The sequence below is a fragment of the Nelumbo nucifera genome, chromosome 2 (genome assembly GCF_055504915.1).
Source record: "Nelumbo nucifera cultivar China Antique chromosome 2, China Antique-T2T, whole genome shotgun sequence".
In the NCBI taxonomy this organism is placed as follows: domain Eukaryota; kingdom Viridiplantae; phylum Streptophyta; class Magnoliopsida; order Proteales; family Nelumbonaceae; genus Nelumbo; species Nelumbo nucifera.
In genome coordinates this window covers 43,394,247-43,418,876 of record NC_142650.1, presented here as the reverse complement: position 1 = coordinate 43,418,876, position 24,630 = coordinate 43,394,247, and the positions used below count along the sequence as shown (strand labels likewise).

The window sequence follows — 24,630 nt, the reverse complement described above, 5'->3', positions numbered from 1 at the left end:
CAAACTTATCCAATGGCTGTGAACATTTAAAACTAACACGAGTCTCAATAAGTGTCCAGTTTTAGGGTCTTACACAGAATCATACAAAACAACATGAATCAAACATGCACTTTATTTATTTACATTAAATATCGAACATCAAATCAGATTGAAGCTAAGGGCATACAAAACTGTCTAACACATCTCCCTCCCAGAAGTAGATGTAGATGTGGGAGGAGTTTGGTCTACCTATTTACTGTCACTGATGTCAACCTCACCTGCTACAACATGATTAGCCCATTTAGAGGGAGGGCCATGTAGGTCATAACAGAAATTCACTGTGTGTCCTTCCCTGCCACAATGAGTACACTTCCTTGCAGAGTGCTGATCTATCAGACTGTGTGGGATTCTCTGTCTGTCCCAAAGAAATTCTGCGAAGCCGTGAGAATACTTCCTAAAGTGTAGGAAGGGTGGAGCTCCCTAATATTTGGGCACTAACTGGTTCATACTCCGATTTCGGCCCCACCAAGAATCTTGTAACATCTAGTTGTTCCCTTTGCTGTTGCTGAACTTTAATATCTGGAGTGAGGGGATGATAGACATTGAGTTCATTCCTTATATTCTTCATGCTGGCATAGTACTCTTCTAGTGTTTTGTTTCCTTGTTGCAAATCAAAGTACTCCTGATAAAGTTGATATACTCGTTGTATTATCTTGTCCAGAATACAACTTCTTAGCATGTTCCCATATATCCTTAGCCATACCAAGAAACATGAAGTTGGCACTAATTTTTGGTTCCATACTGTTCCATAGCCAAGTCATGATTTGAGCATCTTTTTGTTCCCAATCATCAAACCCTGGGGAGTCAGCTGGTGGTTTCTCATCTTTTATGTGCTTCACTTTCCTCTTTGCCTTGAGGAAAACTTCCACAGATTTAGCCCATGGAACATAGTTCTCCCCATTCAGTTTAATTGATGTCATCTGTACACCTAGGTAGTCAGGGGAAACCACCACACTAGTTTTCTGATCATTACACCCATCTCTGCCATGGTACCTTTCACAGTTGCCTCAACCTGAATTCTCAGCAACAAGCTGACTGCTGTTATCCAAAAATTGATGTTCCAGCACTTATAGCAACCCCTAAACACAACAGTGGATACACACGCCTTGTTCTTATTCACACTACTGCTGATTTCACAACACCACGAACCACATAAGAATCAATTTAACACTCACTAATCACATGTAAGCCCTCTTACAACCACTCAATAAAGATTGTGCAACACAAGCACCACAACATAGTCAAACCTGTTACACCCGGTTCAGACTAGTTTAACACTTTTAAGAGGGCACTACACAACCACAAAAGTTCGGCTAGGTCACAGCATTACACCTTACACCACTCGGCCACTTACAGCAGCCCTAACACCACTCAACAACTTACAGCAGCCCCTACACCATTCGGCTACTGTACACACACCCCGTTCTAGGGCAACAATGAACCTAGTTCTCTAGGTTCTGATCAGTACTAACAGCTTCTTGAAGGGTTTCTACCCAGAAATACCAGCAACACAAGAAGAAGAGATAACCGACCTTCCTTTGAGAGTCTCAACCAACCATTCACTGCTGAAGTCACTTTTCTTGATGAAGAAGATTATGCGCAGCAGAGAGAGACGAGCTGTGATGTTTCAGACCTAGGTCGAACCAGTTCTCTCCATTGACTGATCAGAAACGAAGGAAGAAGAGTCACGAACACTGCTGTGGTGCTTTACCAACTGAAGTAGGTCAGGAACATGGCTCTGATACCATGTTTCGAATGCTGCTACAGTAACCCGAACCAGGAAGAGAAGGAAGAAGAAGAGGAAGAAGTGAAGAAGAAGAAAGAAAATAAGGGTCTGTCGAAATCTGATGGACTACCCATTCAGTCGATCCCCTTAATCTTTATTAGATTCTAATGACCTTTACAAAGACTAAACTACCCTTAAGTGTGGGGCAGAGTGTCTCTAATAAAACTGCCACATAAGCAAACTACTTAACAAACATAAGATGACTAAACTACCCCTATTCGGCTCACTTTAACATAAACACATTAAATTAAATCTATTTTTTCTTTTCTTTATTTGGAGTGTAACCAGCTAGAATAGGTTTGCATATTGTAGCTTCCAGAAGGGAACCATCTAACATGTGCCTCTTATAAGTAGCTTTTTGCTCATGTGTTCCATGTGGAGTGGAAGCTTTCATTTGGGCTCATTTACTTGGACAGTATCCTCTTTTAAGACTTAACCACTTGAAAAGTAGAAGGTTGCTAGCAAGTATTTGTGTCACATGCAAGCAGTTCAAGGAGGGTTTTGTCTTTTTATCTTATGTAGGGTGCTAGTGTTTTTTGTTTTATTGCTTTGCACCGTTTAAGAGCTCTCCACATAATCCCCCCAAGCTAAGATCTTTTAGAGCATAACATCTTTTGGTGTGCTGGGGGTTATGGTGAGAGAGGAACAGGAATGCCTTTGACAAAAGTGTATTTCTGAAAGGTGAATTTGTGTTTATGTTTGATGCTTGATTAATTGAGGGGATTTCGTGCAGTTTTTTCCTGAAAACCACTTAACTGCTCATTTTTGTTAAATTAAAAGTGCAGTTCTCAATAATTCTTCAATCGTTAAGACAACAATCTTTGTTTTCCTTTTTTGCAGTGTTGCTGGATACCAGGAAGCAAATCCTGCTGTTTATACTGTTATTACATTTCCTTTTCTTTTTGCCGTGATGTTTGGGGACTGGGGGCATGGAATATGCTTGCTGTTGGGTGCAATAATTCTAATCGCTTGTGAGAGCAGGCTTGGTTCTCGGGTATGCATTCTTCTATATATAGTGAAATGAAGAGTACTGTTGTTGTCTTGGTTCATTTCTTAGTCATATTTATTCGTCCTTTTACTGAAAACTTCTGCATTGTGTTTCTAGAGTGTAAATGGGTTTCATGACAAGCCTAAGCTTCAAGAAATAATAGGTTCTTTAAACATTAGTTTTATAACTGTAATATATATTTTTTTGAGCAAAAGATAAACTAGTATTATATTCATCATCTAAAACACCATGGACAAAACATGTATAGTGAGTCACTATACATTTCTGCTTGCTGATCTGTTTGCCCCTTTTTGTGTATCCTGTATATATTGTTATGTTACTCACTTTTTGCCATACACAATTCATACAAATGCAAAAAGAAAAGAAAACTAGGACCTGGTCTAATTGATTTGAATAGCTGGAATTAGATAAGTTATGAGATTCACAAATTGAACATAAGATTCAAATAGTAATTGTAAGATCTTTTTCCATAAAAGATTCAAATTGCAACCCTTGGAATTTGTGATTGTAATCGTGAATCCTATTATAAATGGTAAGATTTTTACAATCATACTTGATGGAGTAGATAGATTCTTTTTTAAATATTATTTCCACAGTTGTTTGTACCAACTTGAATGAAAATTTTCTGATGGGAAAATTTAAAAAAATGATGAATAAAAAATTTTTAAAAATATTTAAGAGAAAGGATTGCAAGAATTACTCATGAATTGGTGATTTAATTTCTTGGAGTTTGAATAAAGATCTTGAGATGGAGGCAGATGAAGGGAACATGATATTGGTTGTAGAGAGACTGGGCCGAATGGGCCTTAGTTCTTTAGTGTCATTCTTATTAGTTCCTTCTTGTTATGTTTTCTTATTGGGCCTTCTTTCTTTATGGGTCTTTAGCTTCTGTTTTGTTTTTTAAGTGTATTGCTGATGTGGACGCCTACTTAAGGGCCTCCTTGTAAATTATGTAACTTAAGTAAGTTTAGTAAAAGATTAGAGTTGGGGAAAGAGGAGATTATCGAACTCCTCCTTTCTTTCTCCTTTCTTCTCCATTTTTCCTTCTTCTTCTTGCTGTCTTCCTCTTCTTCCTTCCTTCTTTCTGCTCTAACCTAAATATTTCTGCTAATCTTATTGGTCTGAATCACATCTTGGTATCAGAGTAGGTCTTCCTTCATTTTCCTTTTTTTTTCCTTTTTTTCCCATACACTTTTTTTCTAATCGAAAGGTGTATGGAGAGATAAATTGCTGATCAATCAGAGATCTTGTTTGCCTAGTTGGTAGAGGGTTTGGAGAGTCAAAAGCTGGCCGAAGATTGCCAAGAAAGTGGGCTGCAAAATTTTTCCCAAAACCCTAGCCGACTAGAGAGTTTCCAGTTACGGGTTTAAGAGGCTGTTTGGGTGTGTCGCTCAAGGCTTGGAGGGTTCCTTTTTTATCTCCAAAAGTGGGCGGCTGCAGTTGGAAGTGGTTTGGATTGCTCTGGTTTGAGTGGCTACTTCTTCTCTCTCTCTCCAGAGGCCAGGTACGGTGAAACCCTAGTTTTGGGACTTTTGAGTGTTTGATTGACCTTAGTTAGGTCTATAAAGTTTGAAAACATTGTTTTTTGATTTTCATTTGATTGATGGAGCAATCTGGAAGTGAGATGAAGCCGATCCCGGTGTCGGGGGTTGGTCCCGTAGATTCCATTTTGACAGGAGTCACTACAATTAAACATGACGGAACAAATTACCTTGCTTGGGCATAATCTATTAAGATCCATGGCTGTAGTAGAGGTAAACTAGGGTTTCTCACGGGTAGTAAGGTGATGTTGGAAGAGACTGATCCTACATATGAAAAATGGATGCAGGATAATTACACAGTTATTGGGCGGTTGGTAAATTCTATGCAGCCCCACATAAGTCAACACTATCTATGGATGACTTCAGCCAAGGAGATTTGGGATAGTGTTACAGAAACATACTCTCAAAAATTAAATGTTGCAAGGGCCTACAAATTGAAGAATGAAGTGAAAATTTTAAAATATGGGGAGAAGAGTGTGGCTGTCTACAATTCAATGTTAAAGTCACTATGGCAGGAGATAGATGTTATGGAAGCAGTCGTATGGGAAAGCACCAAAGATGCAGAAACTTTCAGAAAATTTGTGGAAAGAAATAGAGTGTTTGAATTCCTTACAGGACTCAATCCTGAATTTGATATTACAAGGCAAAATATTCTAGCCAAGGATGAAGTGTCACTTACTCAAGCGTACTCTATGGTGAGTAGTGAAGAGAGCAAGTGATAGGTATAGCTACAGATCCCACCTCCCCCAGAACATTTTGCACATGCTGGATTAAAACCAAAGGGGGTAAATGAAAAAAAGGGAGGTTGTTTCGAATGCTGCTACAGTAGTCTGAACCAGGAAGAGAAGGAAGGAGAAGAGGAAGAAGAAGAGAAGAAGAAGAAAGAAAATAAGGGTCTGTCGAAATCTGTTGGATTACACCTACAATCGACCCCCTTAATCTTCATTAGATTCTAATGATCTTTACAAAGACAAAAATGCCCTTACTTAAGTGTGGGGCAGAGCGACTCTAATAACACTGCCACATAAGCAAGCTACTTAACAAGCATAAGAAGACTAAGCTACCCCTATTCGCCACACTTTAACACTCCCCCTCAAGCTAGAGAATATATGTCATAATCCCAGCTTGTTACATAGATAGTTCACTTTCCCTGAGCTTAGAGCTTTTGTAAACAAATCTGTTCACTGGTCATTAGAACCCACATGTTCTGTATTTATCTCTCCAGCAAGGACCTTCTCCCTCACAAAGTGGCAATCAACCTCTATGTGCTTTGTTCTCTCATGAAAGACAGGGTTGGATGAGATATGGAGTGCAGCTTGGTTGTCACAGTACAATCTCATAGGTTTATCCATGTGAAATCCAATTTCTTGTAGGAGATTCCTCAACCACACTAAATCACGGGTAGTGTGCGCCATGGCCCTATACTCGGCTTCAGCACTGCTTCTGGCCACAACCGCCTGCTTTTTACTCTTCCATGTCACAAGATTTCCCAGTCTGCATCTGTATACCCAACTACTTCAAGTTTTCCTCCTGATCTATACAATAGCCCACGACCTGGAGCTCCTTTCAGATACCTCACAATTCTAAGGACTGCATCCCAGTGAGGTATACGAGGGTTCTGCATGAATTGGCTCACCACACTGACTGCAAAGGAGATGTCGGATCTCATGATAGTCAGATAGTTCAGCTTTCCCACTAGTCGTCTATACCTTCCAGGATCTTCAAATACTTCTCCTGTATCACTGCTCAACTTAACATTTGGTTCCATAGGGGTCTCAGCCGGTTTTGCACCTAACAGTCCTGTTTCTTCCAATAATAGATCAAGAACATTTTTCCTCTGGCACAGATTTACACCTTGTTTTGACCTGGCAACTTCTATTCCCAAGAAATACTTTAATGTTCCAAGGTCTTTTGTTTGAAAATGATTTTGCAGAAATACCTTTAGTTTGCCAATCCCCAATTTATCACTACCAGTAATGACAATATCATCCACATAGACCACTAATAAAATCTTCCCAGCTTCTGAGTCATAGCTTAACACTGAGTGATCAACCTGGCATTGCTTCATTCCAAAACTCTTCACCACTTCGCTGAACTTCTTCCCAAACCAAGCACGTGGAGATTGCTTCAACCCATAAATTGCCTTCTTCAGTTTGCACACCTTACCATCCTCCCCTGAGCAACAAACCCAGGTGGTTGCTCCATATATACCTCCTCCACCAGATCACCATGGAGCAAGGCATTCTTTATGTCAAGCTGAAAGAGAGGCCAATCATACATAACTGCCAGGGAGATTAGTACACGAACAGAACCAATCTTAGCCACCGGAGAGAATGTCTCCATGTAGTCCACTCCATACAACTGTGAGTAACCTTTAGCAACAAGTCTAGCCTTCAGACGCTCTACACTACCATCTGGCAAGTATTTCACAGTATACACCCATTTACAGCCCACAGCATGCTTACCAGGTGGGAGAGTAGTAAGTTTCCACGTTTGAGTATGTTGAAGAGCAGAAAGTTCCTCCTCCATTGCCTGCCGCCATCCAGGTGAACTAAGAGTTTCTTGAACATTGTTAGGTATGGAAATAGAGGACAAAAGTGAAGCAAACTGGCAATGTGAGGTAGAAAGACGAGATAATGAAACAAATTTGGAAATGGGATGGAGGGTAGAACTGTGTTTACCTTTCCGTAAGGCAATGGGTAGGTCATGGTCTGAAGGTTCAGCAATAGGAGCCATGAGAGGATCCGCAAATGAGGTAGAAGCTAGAGGAGGGGCCGGTATCGTTCGACGTGTATACACTTGTCGGATCGGTGGTCGTTCGGTGGTGACCTGCACTGGATGAGGTGATGAGTCTACTTCCACAACAGCATCTGGAACAGGATCACTGACAGGAAGAGGAAGAGGAAGTGAGGGTGAAGACAAGGATGCATTAGGACTTGAGAAGAAGGATACAGACTCAAAAAAGGTGACATCAGGGTAGACATAACACTTTCGGGTAATGGGATTATAACACTTGTACCCTTTTTGAGTCCGAAGGTAGCCAAGGAAGGCACATTTAATTGAGCGTGCATCTAGCTTGTCTATTCCAGGACTCAGATTGTGGATAAAGCACACACAACCAAAGACACGAGGAGTTAATGGAAATGGAGGTAAAGTGGGAAACAAGATAGAGAAGGGGGACCGACCATGAAAAATGGAGGGCATCCGATTAATGAGAAAACATGCAGTGAGTACAGCATCACTCCAAAACCGTTTAGGAACATTCATGTGGTGAAGAATAGACCGAGCAGTTTCAAGAAGCTGACGGTTCTTCCGTTCAGCTACCCCATTTTGGTGAGGGGTGAATGCACATGAGGTCTGATGAATAATGCCATGCTGTTCTAAATACTGTTGAAATGAAGTAAGAAAGTATTCACGACCATTATCTGAACGGAGAATTTTGATTGGAACACCAAATTGTGTGCGTATTTCAGCATGGAATTTTTGAAAAATGGAAAATACTTCACTTCTTTCTTTCATTAAGTAAATACATGTCATTCTTGAACAATCATCAATAAAGGAGACAAAATACTTGTACCTATTATAAGACTCTCTTTTGATTGGACCCCTAACATCTAAATGAACCAAGGAAAAAGGACTCAACATAGGACTCTCAACTCTTGGACTGAAGGACACACGATGATGTTTACCAAACTGACATGACTCACATTGCAAAACTGACAACTGACTCAATGACGGAACCAACATCTTGAGTGCCTTGAGAGGAGTAAGTGAAGTCTGAAGAGCAATTGAAGATCCACCACCGTCAAGATAATACAATCCACCAGCTTCATGCCCCCCACCAATCTTCTTCCCCGTCTTGAGATCCTGGAAAACACAAGTGGAAGGAAAGAAGGTAACAGAACAGTTAAGAGCTTTGGTTATTTTACTAACAAACATAAGATTGAATGGAAACTTAGGTACTTATAAAACAGATGATAAGGGCACAGAAGCCATGTCAACATTACCAACACCATAGATGGGAGATGAGGACCCATTGGCAAGTGTAACGGTTTGTGATGTGGAGGTTTCAGAAAGAGAACACACCTGGAGTCCCGGTCATATGATCTGAGTCTCCAGAGTCAATAATCCAGGGAGAGGTTTTAGATGACATGCAAGCAATACCTGAGTGGGCAAGTGTGGCAGTGGTATGTTGTGAAGTAGTTTGAAGGAACCGTTCATACTCATCACGTGGTACACTCACCATCTCCCTCCCAGAAGTAGATGTAGATGTGGGAGGAGTTCGGTCTACCTATTTACTGTCACTGATGTCAACCTCACCTGCTGCAACATGATTAGCCCATTTAGAGGGAGGGCCATGTAGGTCATAACAGAAATTCACTGTGTGTCCTTCCCTGCCACAATGAGTACACTTCCTTGCAGAGTTATTCTTCCCTCTGCCACGGCCTCCCCCTGAGTCACGACCACCCCGCCCAATCATGGAACTGCCACGGCCTCCTCGGGAGGCATGTCCTCCCCCTCTTGTACTGTGTCCACCTAGCTGTCACAAGTGCTGATCTATCAGACTGTGTGGGATTCTCTGTCTGTCCCAAAGAAATTCTACGAAGCCGTGAGAATACTTCCTAAAGTGTAGGAAGGGTGGAGCTCCCTAATATTTGGGCACTAACTGGTTCATACTCCGATTTCGGCCCCACCAAGAATCTTGTAACATCTAGTTGTTCCCTTTGCTGTTGCTGAACTTTAATATCTGGAGTGAGGGGATGATAGACATTGAGTTCATTCCTTATATTCTTCATGCTGGCATAGTACTCTTCTAGTGTTTTGTTTCCTTGTTGCAAATCAAAGTACTCCTGATAAAGTTGATATACTCGTTGTATTATCTTGTCCAGAATACAACTTCTTAGCATGTTCCCATATATCCTTAGCCATACCAAGAAACATGAAGTTGGCACTAATTTTTGGTTCCATACTGTTCCATAGCCAAGTCATGATTTGAGCATCTTTTTGTTCCCAATCATCAAACCCTGGGGAGTCAGCTGGTGGTTTCTCATCTTTTATGTGCTTCACTTTCCTCTTTGCCTTGAGGAAAACTTCCACAGATTTAGCCCATGGAACATAGTTCTCCCCATTCAGTTTAATTGATGTCATCTGTACACCTAGGTAGTCAGGGGAAACCACCACACTAGTTTTCTGATCATTACACCCATCTCTGCCATGGTACCTTTCACAGTTGCCTCAACCTGAATTCTCAGCAACAAGCTGACTGCTGTTATCCAAAAATTGATGTTCCAGCACTTATAGCAACCCCTAAACACAACAGTGGATACACACGCCTTGTTCTTATCACACTACTGCTGATTTCACAACACCACGAACCACATAAGAATCAATTTAACACTCACTAATCACATGTAAGCCCTCTTACAACCACTCAACAAGGATTGTGCAACACAAGCACCACAACATAGTCAAACCTGTTACACCCGGTTCAGACTAGTTTAACACTTTTAAGAGGGCACTACACAACCACAAAAGTTCGGCTAGGTCACAGCATTACACCTTACACCACTCGGCCACTTACAGCAGCCCTAACACCACTCAACAACTTACAGCAGTCCCTACACCATTCGGCTACTGTACACACAGCCCGTTATAGGGCAACAATGAATCTAGTTCTCTAGTTTCTGAACAGTACTAACAGCCTCTTGAAGGGTTTCTACCCAGAAATACCAGCAACACAAGAAGAAGAGATAACCGACCTTCCTTTGAGAGTCTCAACCAACCATTCACTGCTGAAGTCACTTTTCTTGATGAAGAAGAATATGCGCAGCAGAGAGAGACAAGCTGAGGTTTCAGACCTAGGTCGAATCAGTTCTCTCCATTGGCTGACCAGAAACGCAGGAAGAAGAGTCACGAACACTGCTGAGGTGCTTTACCAACTGAAGTAGGTCAGGAACATGGCTCTGATACCATGTTTCGAATGCTGCTACAGTAACTCGAACCAGGAAGAGAAGGAAGAAGAAGAGAAGAAAATAAGAGTCTGTCGAAATCTGATGGACTCACCATACAGTCGACCCCCTTAATCTTAATTAGATTCTAATAACCTTTACAAAGACTAAATTGCCCATACTTAAGTGTGGGGCAGAGTACTCTAATAAAACTGCCACATAAGCAAACTACTTAACACACATAAGATGACTAAACTACCCCTATTCGGCTCACTTTAACAGTTCTCTTCTTTGTTTGGTTACAAATGGAACCCCCCCCCCTCAGTTGTGCTGAACGTTTTTGACTCTAGCTTCTTCCGACAACCAAGGAAAAGGGGCAGAGTAATGTGGAGAATAACAAGAGGTGCCATCCTATGGTCAATTTGGGAAGAGAGAAACAATAGGATCTTCCTAGGGCAAGAAAAATCCAAGGAAGCACTTGTGGTGGTTGTCACCATCAAGGTTATGCACTGGCTGAAAGTACATCATATCTTCAAGGATTTCTCCTCAGCGGACTTAATTAGAAATTCGAGTGTTATAGCTATATCCTCGCCTTCCTCCCCTGTGGTACAAAATTGTTGGGTACCACCGCCTCAGTTCAAGGTGAAGCTAAACTTTGATGGAAGCTCCTTGGGTAATCCAGGTCAGTCGGAAGTTGGGGGTGTGTACAGAAACGAGGAAGGAAAAGTGTTGGCTCTTTACTCAGGCCCAATTGGGGTGGGAGATTCATTAAGGGCAGAAGTAATGGCCTTACTTCAAGGTTTAAAACTGGCGAATAATGGGGCATGCAGCAATTAGAAGTGGAAGGAGACTCCAAGCTGGTAATAGGGTGGATGCAAATTGAAAACCTGGGAGTGTGGTCTCTTAGACAGCCTCTAAGAGAGATTATTAGCTTAGCAAGGGAGATTGGGGTGCACTTTAATTGGGTAAGAAGGTCAGCAAATGGAATGACTGACAGTTTAGCTAAGCAAGGAGTTACTAGGGAGGCTTTGTTTTGGGCCTGTTTGGAAGTTTTTGATTTTCTTTTTCCATCCATTTTGTGGGTGGTAAGCCTGTAATCTTTTCAATTATCTAATGAAAGTTACCGTTTCCTATAAAAAAATAATAATGCTTATGACAAACTTTATATAATGTTGTAAGATAACTGAACAAAAATATAATGAGGATTTAGAAAATAGTTATACCCTTGTTTCCTTAGTGCTTGAACTGTTGGTTTCTTGAAATCTATTTTCATACAGTTCTTTTTGTATCAAGGAATTTGAAAGTAGATAAGTTTGCACAAGTAATCTTTAAATTATTGTAAAATATTTATTTCTATTACTATTGACCATTTCTTATTGATTATGGTGCACTCTTAGAAATCGGAACACATGCAATTATTCACTCACACCAAAGATGAAGATCTATACTTATTTTGAATTGAATTTGTCTATTATTTCCTATCAGAAACTAGGCAGCTTTATGGAGATGGCTTTTGGTGGGCGCTATGTAATCCTTTTAATGGCATTATTTTCTATTTATTGTGGCTTGATTTACAATGAATTCTTCTCTGTTCCCTATCATATATTTGGTGGGAGTGCTTACAAATGTCGGGATGCTACATGCAGGTAAAAATAGTTGCTTTGTGCCTTGTTTTTCGATTCAGAAACAAAATTATCAGCACTCTGCTATAAACTATTAACATGCCAAAATTTTGTTGGTCTGTTTCTTGAGCTTTTTTGCTTTGTTCCCTCCATTGCGACCTGTGTTCATATTTGTATATTGTGATGATGAAACAATTTAGGGGACCCCCATCGACCATGTACAGTTGAAGATGAAACAATAATGAAACAATATCCGAAAATTGACAGATGAAGAGCATCTGCTTTTATAGTTTCAAAAGTCCTCTGGCAAGTACTTGCAGAATCATGAAGACTTAACCAGGGGATGTTGTTGATGAAACCATGATCATGGGTATGATGTAGGTGTTAAAAATCATCTAAGTGATGTTTCTTGCTTTGGGTATGGGATGTACCAAATTTGAGGGAGAGACCTGCAAAAGTGTTATCAAAGGATCGGCGACTAGTTAGATGGCTAGACTGGCTACATCACTGTCTAGTCAGTCAACACTCATGACGTGTTTTCTTAGGAGAACTAAGCATTGACTAGGCTGACTAATTGATAACCACTAATTAGAAAAAAACTTAGAAAAATTTCACCGCCTTATTTTATTTTATACCTTTTTTCTATTTTACATACCATCATCTAATCATGTTCCATCACAAATATTTAAAGCAACACAATGAATATAGCAAAATACAAACATATTCTGGGTATTGGGAATATAAGGTTGAAGAATATGGCTTTGTTGAGTAAATGGCTCTAGAAATTCTCTGAAGAAAATGAAAAGTTGTGGCATAGAGTTATAACAAGTATCCATGGACTGTCAAATAATGGGTGGGACGCAGGCTGCATCCATAGAGCTACTTTGGCTGCTCCTTGGAAGGCTATCCATGACAATCTTCCTGTGTTCCTCAATCACATTAGGTGTGATTTGGCTTTGGGTCAGGAAATTAGGTTTTGGGAGGATATTTGGATAGGGGAATCCCCTTTATCTGAGGCCTTTCCTTCTATCTTTGAACTTCTAGTCTCAAACGAAAACCTGTGTCTGAATTTGTCAGCTCTTCCTCCTCCCATTCAGGTTTGGATTGGAATTTGGGCCTTACTAGGAATCTTAGAGAGTCTGATATTCCCAGTGTTATTGTTTTGCTCAGCTTGTTGAATTTAGTGGTCCTGGGGGATAGTGGTTTAGATTCTAGAGTGTGGGCTCTTGATCACACAGGTTCATACTCTTGTAAGTCATTTTTGACCTCTCTTGTAGCCACCCCCCACTCTTCTTCTTTCCCTGTGAAGGAAATATGGTTTTGGCCCATTCCTCCTAAAATCAGTGCTTTCTGTTGGGAAGTGTTTCATGGCTCCATTAATACTTGTGATTTGCTTCAGAGGAAAAGACCAAGTTGGTGCTTGTCCCCAAGCTGGTGTTTCTTATGTAAGTTGTTTGGTGAAACTGCTTTTTACCTTTTAGTTTCCTGTCCTTTTGCTCTCTATATGGGAGTGGTTCTCTTCTCTTTTTGGTTGCAGATGGCTTCCCCATGATAGCTTGGAGGGACTATTTAGATCTCCTTTTTTACAGGCTCTAAAAGAAGAGGCAGGATTTTGGCTAGGTGCACTAGAGCAGGGGTGGTTTGGACACTTTGGGAAGAAATGAATCTAAGAATCTTTGAAGACAGGGAAAGAAGCAAGGAAGCTGTGATAGAAGTAATAACTTTAAGGGTGGCTCATTGGGTGAAAACTTTAAAGCTCTTTGCAAATTTTAAAGTTGAAGAGTTTTTCAGTTTGTGGGGTTCAATTGCTGTTTCCTCCTCCAGAAGACAAATTATTATAGAGGTCTGTCACCCCTATGTGCTGGGTGGAAGAAATTGAATTTTGATGGTGGCTGTATGGGAAATCCTGGCCCATCGGATATTGGTGGGGTTATGGAAACATCCTAGCAATGTATTCAGGTCCTGTTCAGCAAGGTGATGTGGTGATGGGGTGGAGAAGGCTAAAGAAATGGGGATTGAGAGACTAATAATTGAAGGTGATTCAAAAATAGTGATGGGCTGATGAGAAAAGAGGAAGGGGTAATTTGGCAGCTAAGGAATGATTTCAGGTGCTTCACCCAGCTATCTAAAGATATGTTCATCCAAATAAGATGGATTGGAAGATCTGCAAACAGCATGGAAGATGGCCTAGATAAACAAGGAATTCAGGGACAATCCATGTGCTGGGCTCATTTGTAAATTTGGGATGGTTTTTGGGTTTGCTGTTTTTTTCACAACCTCTTGTACCTTTCTATTCTAATTTAATTAATCGATTTTTTATTGCTGATCAAACCAAAAAAACAAGCATATTCTATATTATTATGAATAATTACAGATGTAAAAATAACAAATAGTAACTTTAAAATTGTTGTAACATGTTATGTTCTAGCATAGGGGTGTTTCTGGTATTTCCTCTTTTATTTTGTTATAAGCTGTCGCCCTAAGTATAAATACAAACTTGGGTGCCGCCAGTTTTCTACTTCCTACTATAAAATACTTTTTTATTCATTCTTTTTTGAGATTATAATTATAAAATAGACATTATTAAACTAAAATAATCATTTTGTATGTTTATATACTAATTTCTTTTTATTATTTTCTTATTTATTAGGGTTTAATCAACACAAACATTGCTAAATGCTGTATTGAACCCTCAAAGACTTAAAAACCTGAACCAATAAGTAAGGAAGAACTAAAAATTTTATCTAATCAGCACATTTTCCTCTTCCATATATTCTTCTTCTACTTCTTCTTCCTCTTCTTCTTCTACTACTACTACTACTGCCAATACTTTTTATTTTCTTCTTTTCCTATAACAAAAATAAGGGTTCAGCCCCTATATTTTTTTAATTTTATTTTCCTTCTTCCTTTTCTTCTCATGAATATGTTGATTTTCTATACTTTAATATGAAATTTATACTTTTCTTATGAAAATCATGAATAATTATAAAAGAAATATGGTTATGGTACCTAGGGAACTACCCTAGGATCTATGTTTTAACATAAAAAATCCAGGTGCAAGCTAGCTTGCTGGTGAAGATTGTAGCTGGCTGTACTCAGCAAAAAGAAGGCAGCTACTTATCAATAAAGGGCCGGTACTTAGGTTTAACTTATGTCCTGGGGCAAAAGCTGAGTACAATAACTTGGAGAAAAGGTTTAACTTATTTGACGGAAAAATTAAGCACTTAATTCAGCTATAAGCATGATGCCATATATAAGCAGGTATAAGTGATTATACATTCTTGCATTTATTTATTTCCAAAGCACTTGTTGCTCCAAGAAAATATAATTGCAATGTTACTTTCTGACATGCATTTTGTTTTAATCTGAATATTTGATTTCCTTGACAAGTCCAGTAAATAGGAGTTTTTTAAATTCAGGGTTTTCTCTGTTTGATACTTATATAGCTAAATTCCTATGGCTTAATCAGGGATGCACATACAGCTGGTCTAATCAAGTATCGTGATCCATATCCATTTGGTGTGGATCCCAGCTGGCGTGGAAGTCGTTCAGAGCTGCCTTTCCTCAATTCCCTCAAAATGAAGATGTCTATTTTGTTAGGTGTGGCCCAGATGAACCTAGGAATAATTTTGAGTTACTTTAATGCAAGGTTCTTTGGCAGCTCATTGGATATATGGTTTGTACTAATTTCTTATTTCTTTTTTCCCATTTCCCCTTTCAGTTTTAGCTCCTATCCTATATCATTGCATGCAAATTTTCTAAAAATTGACAAGCATAATGATTTCATTCTAGCCTCTAAAACTTTGATTTGGGTATTAACTTGATCCTTATTGTGAGATTGTTAACATTATGAAAACTAAGCTACTACTATGGGAAACACTGAAAATCTAAGATCCCCCCAAAAAAGAAATGGTATGATGTGCATCAATGTGGTTTTTCAATTGATTAAAAAACTGAAACAACCATCTGCAATTGGAAATGCATGATTACTAACAAGTGACATGTATTATCTTGTCTATCTGATACAGTAAGATTTGACTTATAATTTAGTAATTGGTCAATGCTCATGATTATAAACTAATACATCCTGTCAAAGAAAAGGAGTAATATTGGCCAGGAGACATTGGATAATTTTTTTCAATTTTTGTATCTAAATCATTTTAGAAAACTAGCACCGTGTATTATTTTAATTATTTTACAATAAATTGCAAAATACAATAAATAGTGAAATATATACATGTTATAGATGCTTTTAATGTAATGGGATGTGGACCAGTCCTTGCCTGATTTTGTTCAGCAGTCTAATTGTGGGACACCAGCTGAGGCTGTAATGTCAGATGTTGTCATGTGTAAATAATTTAAGAAAAAAACAAGGAGAAATTATGAGAATGTCATAATCTGGCTAAGCTGTAAACTTACCTTTTTGCCTATGGCTAAATAAAAAGTCATGATCTTTGCTGAATATAGATTTGAAACCAAAAAAAATGCAGAGATACAATATCAGATTTAAGCCCCAATACCCTCACAAAAAAAAGGAAAAAGTTGCAGAGAAATAAACCAATAAAACAGGGTTTTCCTATAATCAATGCATGCATATTTGAAACAGAATAGATAGAGTAAGTCACCATGCAGGCAGGAGGAAAGAGGTTTCTCTATAATCAGAGAACTAAACTAAAAGATCAATGTCCGGAGAACCGGACTGGGCATAGAATCGGAAAAGAGAGAAGTTCATGGGTTAGAATTTCAACCATGGTCAAACCGGAGGTCGAACCATGATGACATAATATATATGTACATATATATTTTAGGCCAATAAATACTATATATAATATACTTCACAAATATTGTCGTACTTGGATGTGATGGATAAATGGCTAGGTTCCTAATTTTTAAAGCAAATGACCAAGGTTCATGTTTCTCAACTCACATTTTCTTTAAAATGTGTGTATTAAAGCAATATATACATTAAAGAGGCATAAATAAATACAAGTAAAGAGGTTGATTAACGGTAACAAGATAATTTGTACAAATAAAATGTCATGGGTTCGAGTCTTGTTATTATCATTTTCAAATTGCCATTCATTTAGAGACCGGGCAATTTTATAAAACCGGGACCGGTTCATTGGTTATCCAGTTAAACCAGCCAGTCAGCTGGTTCTGATTGGTTTTTCACAAGTTGCAGGTTTTAGGATATGGTCGAATTGGCCAAGGGTCTGGGTCACAGTTCAACCAATCTGACCGGTCGGTCTGGTTTGGTTTTCTACACTGTAAAAGATAATTAACAAAAAAGAGTTTCTTTACAACCACTGCATACAGATTTAGGTATGTTTCCAACCTCTGATGTCCTAAAAGCAAATTTTTTCAGACTTCAGGCTGTTCTTTTAATACGTCTTATTTTCAGACTTCAGATGTCAGACTTGACAACATTCTTATTGTTTATCCCCAGAATGCCCTTCACACATTTTATTCATTATTTATTATTAGTAACACACTCCTACTACACATTGCTAAAAAGCACCAATTTCCAAAGTATTTCTTTCAGAGATTTTTTTTGCTTTTCAGACTTTAGACTAACAGAATGATGAGTAAATAACCTAATGTGAAGTTTTTCACCAATTGAGATTTATTTTTCTTTTGTTTCACCTAGAAAAGAAAGAAAGAAAGTGATCACTCTAATTGCAGAACCCTGGGGGGGCGGGTAATTTGCAGATTTGACTTACTATTATTTTTTCCTTATGTGCCTATTCCTTCTTCAGTTCTTCCCATCTCAGTCCATGATGATTGATAGCTCCAAAAGAAAATAAAGTAGTATCTGTTTGAAATGTTACATCCCCACTTGAATATGGCATCAAAAGTTCTTTCTTTGGTCACTCTCATTAAGTGTAAACGGAAATGCTAAAAACTTCACCTTTTCTAGCTGCTGAAGTGTCTTTACTTATCTTATTTTTCTCTTCTTTCTTAGTTAGGGGTGAAGTTGTCATTTGTTATTTATGTGTAAATCAATAAAAGTGGGCGGAAATTAGAGAGACAAAAGATTCTTGATATCTACTGCTTTCAGTCCTAGTTCTCATTATCTCTCTTTACTCTTTCTCTTTCAGGCTGAGACTTCTAGGGAAGATTTCTACTGGTTTTCCCTATTATTTTATTCTACTCATTTAATTTAAAGACTAGTGATAAAATTCAGATATAGTGTCCGTATGGTTTCAGATAAGAAGGAAAAGAGGAAGAAGGAGAAGGAGGAGAGAAAGAATAGTTCCAGTCGAACTAGAGAGAAAACATATCTTCTCTAGTCGGCCAGTCTTTATTTATACTTTTCTAAATAAACATGAATTACTATTATGCCCTCACTTAAGTGAGAACCACATCAGCTAAACAATTAAACATATAACTTAATATAAAAAGTCTATACTACCCTTCTACAGCCGACTCTAACAACTAGCAATAACCTATATGGTATTTATTTTAAGAGTTTTTTTATTTTGTAAGAATCTGTTGAAACAAAGAAAAATCATTTTATTATGGACAAATACCTACAAAAAAGGAAGCCCTATTCATATAACTTTGTTATATTGTTGTGTGAAAAATAATATTTTTTACCATCTATCATCCAATTGAAACCATAGAAACTTTCCAATGGGTTGAGAGATTGGCAAATGGTCTAATAGATGCTATTTTCTAGACAAGTTCACAGATATCAGCTGTTTAGGGGCTTTGTGTCTTAAGGAATAACATGTAGGGGAAGGAAGAAAGATGTAAACAGGTAGGTAGGCTAGACCTATCCTACACAAGTGGGGTGCTTCAGGGTACATTTCAGACTTGTGTACATTGTGACACATATTTTTCCCGGTATTAATAAATTGATTTTTTTATGGTTGCTGATAAGAAAAATAGAAGTTTACCAATATCTAGTTGTAGAGGCCGTAGTATATCATAGGCTTGGGAGTATGGTTATATCTTGTATTATAAGCATTGTATCATATGTAATGTTTTTGCTCTCTTTTCTCTCTCTGTTACTTATGGATGGCATATTTGTCCTTTCAGCCTCTTGTAACATTTTGATTTTAATATAAATACAAATTCTTTCTTGGGCGTGGCTTACTGTGAACACACCCAGAAACCCTATTCTTTGTCTCGTTCAAATGGTGTTGACATGGTATCAGAGCAGGTCCATATGATCTGGGTTTGATTCTTGACATTCAAAGGGAGATTTAAGGACTACAGATTGACTGCTGTGTACTTCTCTACGAGACTTTTGGAGCTGTATTGATCAGTCATCAGTACGAAGCTTCACCTTTTTCTCAGGAAATCGCAGGTCAGATCTGTATTTTCTCTCTTTCTCTCCTTTGGACCGTTGGATCTGGCTAGGAATGTGGATTCTATGTCGCTCTAGCCTTCTTCTCTTTCAGACTATCAGATCTGGTCTTGTTTTCAGTCGAATCTTGTAGGGTTTTGATCCCTCTCTTCCTGCTGACAGTGCTAAAAGTTGCCTTTTTTGGACTGATACATATTGTTTCTTGGTTATTTGGGTTTTCCTCTAGAGAAGTGAGGGATTTTGGTGCTTGTGCTTCTTCTCCTTGCTGGTTCGTCTTGTAGTGTCCTTGTTTGTTGGTGAAAACACTGTTTTAATGGCTTCGAACAGGAAAGGAATGCTACCAGTTAAGTTCAATGGAAGTAACTACACATTATGGAAGTTTCATGTTGAGTTTTTATGGAAGGACAAGGATTGTGGGGCTACATTGATGGTTCAATACCTAAACTAGGTGAATCTGATGGTAAGGGGCTGAAACAATGGAAATTTGACAATGCTAAAATTGTTTTGTGGTTTCTTGGATCGATTGGGACAGATATTGCCATTCCGATGAGAGGTCTAAGGATGGCTAAGGAGATTTTTTATTATATGGAGAAGGTTTATCAGCAATCAAATCTATCTAGACAGTACCAGATTGAAACTGAAATCTTCTCCTACAATCAAGGGGAGAAAGACAATATAGGAATACCATGCTGGGTTTGTAAACTTGTGGACTAAATATGAATTGGTCCATCTGGGACAATCTTTGACAGCTTATTGTGTCAGCAATGAAAGACTATGTTGATAATAAAAAGATTATGCACTTGAGACCTAAATTTGAGGCGATTAGGTCGCACTACACCTAATCTTGATTCTATCTTGGGAGAGCTTCTTAGAGAAGAAACAAGAATGATTACTCGGTCCACCATTGATGGGAAGCATGACATTGGTGCTGAAACTGTCTTTCTTGCTAATGAGTCCAAACTCAAAAGGGACTTGTCTCGGGTTCAGTATTATGAGTGTAAGGAATTTGGCCATGTAGTTTCCCACTGCAAAAAGAAGAACACATGTACCTATTATAAACAACAAGGACACATTATCACTGAGTGTCCCACTCGACCACTTAAGGGACATGCATCAACCCCAAAGAAGAATCTGCACAAAGCCTATCGGTCTACTCTTGAGGGTCCAGATGATGCATTTGTTTCTTTCCAGACTTCAGCTAAGGGAGAGTCCTCTAGTGCCCTGACTGAGGAAAAGATGCGGCAATTGGTATCTACTACAATTTCTTCTGCATTTTCAGCCATTGGTCTGTCTGGTAAGTCATCACCTCATTGTCCTAACCGAAGCCACCTTTGGATATTTGATTCAGGTGCCTCAGATCATATGACAGGGGCATATTCTGGTCAGTCTCTTAAACCTTTATCCTTTACTAGACACATTGTTACAACCAATGGTGAAAAACTTGAAATCATTGGATGTGATGATTTGACCTTGCCTATGTCTACTAGTTCTCACTTTCATCTGTTGGTCAATTAGTTGATGATGGTAACATTGTCTTTTTTTCTTATGATGGTTGTTTAATCCAGGACCGGCACACTGAGATAGTGAAGGGGAAGGGGCATAGGCTTGGCCGGTTATTTGCTCTAGAAGTCAAGAATATGAAGACACCATCTACCTCACCTTGTTTGCTTTCTAATTCTTCTAATTCGGGTATTGTTTGCAAAAATAATGAGTGGCATCTTTGGCATAGACATCTTGGCCACCCTTATCCTAAGATACTGGAGTTTTATTTCATACTAGCTGCCTATCTTCTAAAGCTACTACTTTTGTTAATGCTGATAAGTCTTGTATTACATGTTGCTTGAGTAAAAGTCATATATTGTCATTTACTTTTGTTGTTGAACATTTTACTATTCCTTTCAGGTTAATACATAGTGATGTTCAGTCGTCTCTTTTAACTTCTACACTGGTTTGCAAATATTCTTTTCTTTTCATTGACGACTGCACTTGATTCACTTGGATCTATTTTTTGTGCAAGAAATCAGATGTGTTTCCCTCATTTAAATTGTTTCAGGCTTTTGTTAAGAATCAGTTTAATGCTACCATTGGTACTTTATGTTTAGGTACAGAGGGAATACTATGATGGGGAGTTTGGAGAGTTTCAAACATATTTGAAAAAAAAAGGAATTGTTACTCAAAAGTCATGCCTAGGAACTCCACGACAAAATGGGGTAAAGCATAAGAACAGACATATTTTGAGTGTTGTAAGAACCCTTCTCCAAGATTCCCATGTTCTTACTTCCTTTTGGGTGGAAGCGTCTGTAGAGAAGATGGGTGATGGCCCATAGGCTGTTTATCTTTTTTTATGTTTTATGTTCTTTGCTGTAATGGGCCTTAATCTGGGCTTTATTCTTTCTTATGTTATGTTTTTTAATTTTCCGCCCAATTAGGGGTCTCTCTGTAAATTACTAAAGTTTAACTTAATGAAATAGAACTAAGGGAGTAAGAGAGGAGGTTATGTTCGAAGATCTCTCTCTCTCTGAACCCTAGTTGCCACCACCTTCTTCTTCTCTCTTCTTGAAACCTGATTTCTGCTACTTTCTTTTGGTTTTCTGCAACTTTTTAAACAGTTCTTTCTTTTCAAAAGGTTGTTTTTTCTTCTTGGTATCAGAGTAGGCTCGACTTTTCCCTCTTTTCACCCCTTTTTTTCCCATACACAGTGTGTATGGAGAACTGAATCGTATGAGTAGTTAAAGAAACCTTTTTCACCCCAGTTGTTAGTGGTTTCTGAAGAGAAGGGGATTGGTTTTGTCGTCCTCCTGACAAATTCAAATGTGTTGCTTGAAACCCTAATTTTCTAGAGAAATCTGATTGCGAGCCCCACAGGGAGTTTGACCCGAGCGCTCAGTGACCGAAGGCCTTCTCATCCTTCATCTTGAAGATCGAATCAAGTGGATTGGTGTTCTATGAAGTCTACAAGGAGCGGCTGAGGTTTCTCTGTTTCTCCTGGCTTCCGGGTGTGACGCAAGTAGCTGGTACGGCTGCATAGAGGTTGGCTCATAACACAGTTTGTGTTCTGTCTTCATTTGTTGTTATTTGAAGTTGTTAGAAGTTATTTTCGAAGTATTTAAGAAGATGAACCCTTCAGAAGTTGAAAACAAGCATGTTGCTAAATCCGGACAGGTTTCGAGAGCCTCTATAGACTCTCTACTGGTTGTGACCACAGTCAAGCTGGATGGAACTAATTATCTAGCTTGGTCACAATCAATAAAAATTCATATCCAAAGTAGAGGCAAATGGGGTTTTATCTCCAGGAGAAAGAAGGCTCCTTCGGAAGACGATCTACCATATGAAAAATGGATGCAAGAAAATTATACTGTTATTGGATGGCTTGTGAACTCAATGCAACCGTAGATTAGTCAACACTATTTGTGGATGAATTCAGCAAAGGAAATTTAGGATAGTGTTGCTGAAACCTATTCCCAGAAATTAAATGTGGTTAGGGTTTACAAGCTGAGAAGTGATGTGAAGAATTTGAGGCAGAGGAAGAAACCATTAGCTGTATATTTCTCAATACTAAAATCTTTATGGCAAGAAATTGATTTGATAGAAGTTGTAGCCTGGGACACCACTAATGATGCTAAGACCTACAGGAAACTTGTTGAGAGAAACAAGGTGTTTGAGTTTTTGACAGGGCTGAATCCAGAGTATGACATCACAAAGCAAAATATTTTATCCAAGGATAGTGTTTCATTGTCTCAAGTCTATGCCTTGGTAAGTAGTGAAGAAAGCAGGAGACTTGTCCAGGTCCAAGGGGCTGGTCTAAATTATCACTTTGCTAATATGGGAGTGAAACCCAAGGGAGTTGTAGGGACTCCAAGTAGCTCAGGGAAGAAAGAAATTATTTGTGAGTACTGTAAAAAGCCAAAACATACTAAAGACAAGTGTTGGAACTTGCATCTTGAGCTTCTTCCTCTTCGGTTTCAAAAGAAGTCTGATAATATGAAGGCAGGGAGTGCCAATATTGTTGTTGGTTCAAATAGTGATAGATACCAAACTGAAGAGATGATTCCTAGTGAGCAGTTAGCAGCTATGAAGGCAGAATATGAGAAGTTTGGGAGGATGATCAGTCACCTAGGGGGTGTGGCCTTTTCTTCCAACCCTCCAGGAAATTCAACCTCTTCTGCATTTGCTCATTCAGGTATACAGTCTTCTGCCAATCATGCAACTATTTCAGGTAATCGTAGGATCCCTTGGATTATTGATTCTGGTGCTTTTGATCATATGACCAACCTTTCCGCTTTGTTTGTTTCTTATGATTTACTTCCTGGTCATGACAAAATCACCCTAGCCGATGGCTCTCTTGCCCCTATCCCCGGCAAAAGAACCATCAATGCTACAAATTCCTTGGTACTTCCTTTTGTTCTTCATGTACCCAAGCTAAATACAAATTTGTTATCTGTAAGTAGCCTAACTAAGTCATTGAACTGTTGTGTAACCTTCTTTCCTTCCTACTGTGTTTTTCAGGATCTGGAGTCTCAGAAAGTAATTGGGAGTAGCTATGAAGCGAATGGAATATATCTGCTAGACACTCCTGGACAGAGCCATGAACAACCTAGTAAAGCTGCTTTTAGGTCTACATCTACAGAGTCCATCAGTCGAGTCATGTTATGTCATTTTCGTTTGGGTCATCTTTCCTTTTCTGCACTAAGTCATTTATTCCCAGAACTTTTTAAGGGAATTAGTCTATCCAGTCTTCATTGTGAGACGTGTGAATTGTCAAAACATTGTAGAAGCAGTTATCCTTTAAGCAATAAAAGATCTTCTTCTCCTTTTTATATTGTGCACTTTGATGTGTGGGGGCCTTACCACTTACCTTCTATGGGTGGCTACAAATATTTTTTCTTGTTCATTGATGACTTTTCTCGATTCACTTGGATATTTTTGATGAAGCCCCGTGATGAAGTTCCCAGACTTGTGAGGCAATTCCATGAATTTGTCATAATCCAGTTTGATACCAGAATTAAAATTTTCAGATCCGACAATGCAAAAGAATATTTTGAGAAAAACCTGACCTGCTATCTCACTGATTTGGGGGTTATTCACCAAAGCTCCTATGTTAGGACCCCAGAACAGAATGGAGTTGTTGAAAGAAAAAATAGGCATATTGTTGAAGTTGCAAGAAGTATTCTTTTTGCCTCACATGTCCCTACAAAATTTTGGGGTGATACTGTTCTCATTGCAACCTACCTAATCAACCGTATGCTATCCAGGGTTTTGGGGTTTAAGTCTCCCTTCAGTCTTCTTCATCTGGGAAAGGATCTTTTTCCTATTCCTCTTCGTGTCTTTGGCTGCACTTGTTATGTACATATCCCAAGTGTCCAGAGACATAAA

At 38.8% G+C, this 24,630-nt stretch overlaps 1 protein-coding gene across 3 annotated transcripts in view; it reads left to right on the top strand.

Moving 5' to 3' along the window:
- LOC104588665 (V-type proton ATPase subunit a1-like) overlaps positions 1-24,630 on the top strand; it is a 90,476-nt gene that overhangs the window by 55,783 nt on the left and 10,063 nt on the right. For all 3 annotated transcript variants that reach the window (XM_088897477.1, XM_010246689.3, XM_088897478.1), the window contains exons 11-13: positions 2,666-2,819; positions 11,809-11,969; positions 15,415-15,621. In XM_088897477.1, coding sequence (XP_088753603.1) covers positions 2,666-2,819; positions 11,809-11,969; positions 15,415-15,621 — 522 coding nt within the window. The remainder of the gene's footprint in view (positions 1-2,665; positions 2,820-11,808; positions 11,970-15,414; positions 15,622-24,630) is intronic.